Source organism: Pholcus phalangioides, unplaced genomic scaffold (genome assembly GCF_987345545.1).
Source record: "Pholcus phalangioides strain wild (caught in Gottingen) unplaced genomic scaffold, Ppha-v1.0 ptg000004l_1, whole genome shotgun sequence".
Classification (NCBI taxonomy): domain Eukaryota; kingdom Metazoa; phylum Arthropoda; class Arachnida; order Araneae; family Pholcidae; genus Pholcus; species Pholcus phalangioides.
Genome location: NW_028301597.1, coordinates 47,587,564 through 47,593,154, shown reverse-complemented (window position 1 = coordinate 47,593,154; position 5,591 = coordinate 47,587,564). Strand labels below are relative to the sequence as shown.

At 42.2% G+C, this 5,591-nt stretch overlaps 1 protein-coding gene across 1 annotated transcript; it reads left to right on the top strand.

Annotated features, from left to right (window-relative positions):
- Positions 1-4,361: 4,361 nt before the first annotated feature.
- On the top strand, positions 4,362-5,008 carry LOC149087737 (longitudinals lacking protein-like). The gene has a single exon (XM_089231869.1). The coding sequence runs from the start codon at positions 4,362-4,364 to the stop codon at positions 4,767-4,769; it is 408 nt and encodes a 135-aa protein (XP_089087995.1). The 3' UTR covers positions 4,770-5,008.
- Positions 5,009-5,591: the final 583 nt, after the last annotated feature.

Here is a 5,591-nt window from a genome sequence, read left to right as displayed (position 1 = left end):
TCTGTACCCAAGGGGCCGTTCAAGTATTACTAGGCTGACCATATTTCCTCGAGAGAAATACGGGACATTGCGTTTGCAAATACGGGAAAATACGGGACATCGCCAATTTTCACCAAAAACAACGCCAAATTCAAACAAAGTTGCCAAATATTGTTGAAATTACGGAAAAATCACAATGGCGGGAAATGATGCAAATTGCAGTGAATTACAGTGTATTCCACGAAAGACAAACGTTCAAGGCAAATGTGGGAGATTAATATTCTCATATATAGTTGTAATTATCGTAAAATAATTTATGAGTTGAAAAATAATGTCAATCTTTGACTTCAATAAAGAATAAAAAATTCAAGTTGGCTTCGTGTAAAATACGGGAAAAACCGGGACACTTTTGCCAAAAAGTCGGGACGGCCAAAAAAACAGAAAATACCGGGACTGTCCCGGGAAATACCGGGACGTATGGTCACCCTAAGTATTACGTAAGCAAATGTTTAGCCATTTTTGACCCCCCCCCCTGTCAGCAAAATTTCGTCATCAGCTCTGCCCCTCTGAATCATAACTTATATTTTCATAAAGGGCGGTTGATGACGTAAGCATTATCCAAATCCCCCACCCCCCTTGTCAGCAAATCGGAAACCCTTCCCCCCCCCCCATCGATGATGACGTAATACTTGAACGGTCCCCTAACAGCCTGCGTGACTAATTGCTGGATGAAAACAATATTATTGTCTGCGGTCGTGTAGACATTGTGATGAAACCCCGTCCGAACCTCACAAGCACGGTGATGGTCGGCTGAAGGTTTTTTTTTTTACAACGTCGAAGTGCGAGTCGATCTACCAATTATAAAAAAAAGTATCACAGAGAGCAATCACATATAAGACACGTGTAATTTGAGTAGGTAACAATAAAAAAATAAGTTGCTGCGTTGCTTCTTTCCGAATTCGGAAGACGGGAGCACTTCTTAATTTCTTATTCCTCAGAAACAAATTTCACGTTGGGTCATAACACATACACGCCGGGCCGCAACTTTGGGAGTCTGGTCATCACCTCCTAGAGATAGAAGGCCTCTGCAGTGTTTGCCATAAACGTCATTCAGACTACCTAGTAAGTTTGTCGCACAGCATCGTATTTCGTTTCTTCTTATTTTGGCGTCGAATCTTCCTGATTGCCTCACAAAAGCCGCATAGTGATTGGATGTGGGGCAATCGCCAATTCTGAGCTCGGTCATTTCTTTTCCTCACAACATTGATACCGGCACGAGCAGGGAATTTTTTTTCCCCTGAATATTCTGAGGGAAAATAGACTACTTACTGACGTCACAGGCAGAGTGCGGAGGCCTTCTATCTCTAGGAGGTGATGGTCTGGTACCCCGGACGCTGGACTGGTAGAAGTTTCTCATAGCCCGTAAACTGTTTAAAAAATTGACCGAAACTTGCAGGCTCTTCCACCACCCGCCAATTCCATGGACTTGAGCCCAATCGAGCAGATTTAAACTCAGCTTAATCATCATCATCTTTCTATCTAGACAAGGTGATTTTAAGTTCATGGGACAAACTTTAAGACAGCTGATATGTATAACACACTTAAAGAAGCGTTTTTGGTCATAGAACGTGCAGTCGAATTGCAATAGCAAACGCGGAAGATGGTGCTTTTAGGAAGTACACAACAGCATTTCACCGGAAGAATATATATTTTCTGACGTATTTGCCGCGGTATGTGCTATTGTTCCGGACAATTTCCACAAGACTTCGAGATTGCAATACAAGAAGTGGTTCGACGGACAAACACAGATTTATTTACAGAACAGCAATTTATACACGTTTTTACAAGCTAATCTGGGAGCGAACAACTATCTCGCAAAGTTCAATCACAATTGACTTTTCATAGAGTCTCTCTCTAATTCACATTCTCCCCCTGTCGTCCTAGTCAGGGGCCGTTCAAGTATTACGTAAGCAAATTTTTAGCCATTTTTGACCCCCCCCCCCCCTTGTCAGCAGAATTTCGTCATCAGCTCTGCCTCTCTGAATCCTAACTCATATTTTCATAAAGGGTGGTTGCTGACGTAAGCATTATCCAACCCCCCCCCTCCTCTTGTCATCAAAAGTCAGCAAATCGGAACCCCCCCCCCATCGATGATGACGTAATACTTGAACGGCCCCTAACGTCGGAGAAATTTCTCGAGAGTTCTCGTAGTTCCTGGAAAACGGCGCCACTGTGTGGAGGGGAGGGGAATGTTCTCCGCCAATCGCACTTTGCGATAAGCAGAAACCAGTATCAACTGCCGTTGCTAACAGAAAATTGCGATATTTTTTTAGAGGCTGTCTAAAAAAAGAATCGTGCCATCTATCATGTACAGGTCGTAACACTATCAACCACTCGGGGCTGCTGGAGGTTCTAATGCGGTAGGGCTCCTCATGGTGCAACCTGAATGGGGTACCTGCTGGGTAATGCAAAATTTAACAGAAGTCATTTTACCGCTTGTCATTGGCGCAGCATAACCTTGATGACCCTCACACGAATAAAAAACCTAAATCCAATCCGAAGATGCATATGCACCAACAAAAACCAAACATTTTTTTTAAAAACCAAAGTTCATGCTGCGCCAAACAATGACAAGGCAGGCGCGGATCCATTGGAAGGCGGTTCATTGTGTGCAGCAATTTGTTTTTATATTATTCAGCTCTTGGGAAGAGTAATTGCCCCTCTTTGGATCCTTGCTGTGACAATGACTTGCGGTAGATTTTGAGTTACACATTTTGCACTATGAGGAAGCCTAGCACATTAAAACCCTCTGCACTCTCGAATGATTGATAGCGCAAATACGTCGGAGAAATATGATATTTGCTTTTGGTGAAATGCTATTGTGCATTCATTAAAAACACCCTCTTCGGTTTTTGCTATTACGATTCGACAGCACATTGTATGACCAAAAATGCTTGTTTAGGTGTCTCCTATCCTCTTAAAAGTTCGTTCCATGAGTTTGGAATCACCCTGTATGAATCTTCTGACACAGTTTCAGCAGCTATTGAATGGACTGTGGTCTGCTTGGATTCAGATAAACAATTATCCAACGACTCATTTTGTGACTTCCTGAGCGTCTTTAGCTGCATAAACCGTTTCTATCGATATTGTGGTAACTGATAACATTAACGCGACTCGACTGTGTGGTTCGTTTCATGCAGGGCTCCCAATTGTCCTACTTTTCCTATTTTTTGGTAAAATATTCTACTTTTTTGTCCTACTTTCTAGTTTTTGTCCTACTTTTTTTTTACCAAAACCTATTAACAAAATTTGTATAACTGATTTTAATTGAGGAAGGAATCGTCATTATAATGCCAAATAATGAAAATGTAGTAGATTGCAATTAATGATTCTACCAAAGCAGAAATTGTATGGTTTTTAAATTTATTTGGGGGGGGGGTGTATGTGGAGACCATTTGGTGGTTTATTAATTTTTCATTTGCTTAGTTTGAGTGTTCAACAAGTAGTGATGAAAAACGTCTGCCTGGTTAAAGAAAAATAATTTTGTATTTACTACTTCGTGGTCTTGGACACAGTAACCAACATTCATCATTCAAAATTATAGTGCACATTTTGTGTATAGATGAAACAACAGTTTGCATAACAAAGCAGTTGGAAACATAGGCGTATTCTAGGTTTTGTGGCTATAATTATACCCAATAGCATTCAGTTGTCTTATGTATTTTTAGGGCATGCAGAGGCATAAACAATATTTACAACGCTCAGCGAAGAGCTAGAAATGAAAATGCTTCATTTGTCAAAAACGATTACACTGGCATTGAAGACTAAAATTTAAACAAATCCTTTTAAGAGAGGGATGGACAACGCAGTAAAACCGTCTGTGGTTCACCTTGACATATTTATATCAAACTTGTAATTTACACATTTTGTATTGTTCTTTTTGGAAATGGTCTAGAAAGAGCGTTATTCTTAATTTGCTGTGTGCTTTATCCAAGAGAGTTGACAGACTAGACTGTGTTGGAGACTCCAAAAAAAAAGAAGGAGATATATATTGTGAGGAGAGACGGAAAATCTGTGGTTGCTAGTTTTGGCCAAAAATTGTTTTTGTAACCAACTCATTTCTGTCATTTTGCTTTGGCTCGAGTCAATCTTATAGGATACCTAAATAGTGCTATTAGAAAAAAAATTAATTTTAAAATTTTTCAGGGATTTTTTTCTTATTATGCTGTGATTCATGTTTTCTAAGAGGGGTACCCTCCCCTGTCCTACTCTTTCTAATTTTTTGAGTGGGAGCCCCTTTGGACAGAATGTCCAAAATGTCATCATAAATGATTTATTTATTTTTCCTGCATCTAACAATTGCAGGTAATTCGTGGTGAAAGATGTCTTCGGCTCAAGAACAGTTGCTGTCCGTGAAGTGGGACGATCACTCCAAGAACATCCAGAGCATGATCCAGTACATTCAGTCGATGGGGATTCTGTCGGACGCCGTCCTGATGTGCGACGGCCAGCGTCTGGAGGCCCACCGCATGGTGCTCTCGGCGTGCAGCCCATTCTTCCAGAGCCTGCTGCTCGAAAGCCGACAAGGGTCGGAGACGCCAGTGTTCCTGAACTTCGTCGACGTGCCCTACATAGAGCTGAAGTTGATCCTGGACTTCATGTACAAGGGTGAACTGTCAACGACGGTCGGCCGCCTGAGGTCCCTGCTACAGATCGCGCAGAAGTTCCAGATGAAGGAGCTCGAGAAGGGTCTCGATGAGTATATCAAGAGTACGAATCCCTCCGGTTAACCATATCGAAACGAAGGGAAAGCTTAAATAAGCTGCTCCAATACGTGGTGGTGAATGTGACTCCATGTTTTACTTTTCTCTTAAACCTTCTCTTCTACCTGGAATTTCCGATGTCTTTAAATTTCGGTATATATAATCACCATTTCTTCCACTTTTTACCACTTTGATATTGTCGCCAATCTGATTTCGTCATCTGTTTCGTTCGGGGGAATGCATAAAGTACTAGGTGTGATCAAATGAAAAAGCTGACGGTCCTTGACGATCGAGTGCATAGACAAGTTAGAAGTGACCTACTTTGGGCTGGAAAAAGAATTCCTTTTTTTTTGGTCAGCGGGTGTGCTTAGCGAAGTGAGCGAACCACTCCTTCACCTCACTGTCCGAAGCGTGTCCTCCATGGTCCGAAGCCAACTTCCGTGTTTTCTAGATTCTTTTTTCTTCTTCCATATGTGGGGGGCAGAGGAAGGAAATGTTAGAGGAACAGGTCCGGACTGTAAGGCTAGTGTTCCAGTACTCCCCCTGGCAGAAAATTTGCTGCTTTCTGGAACACACGGGTGGGCTTTATCGTGCAAGGGGGGGGGGAGAAAAAACATGACGCCTACACTCAACTCTTTAGAACATAGTTTCCCAACCTTTTTTTTCCCCGCCCCCAACGCAATCTCACCCATAGGCTCCTATGTCATACCCGTAGTTTCGATCAGCCCCCCTGGAACATTCCATCACCCCCCCCCCCCAAGAGGACGTTAACGGTTACGTTGGGAATCACTGCTCTAGAACATGTTTTCTGGCAGTTGCATTGTCTTACATAGCGATTGACTCCTGTCT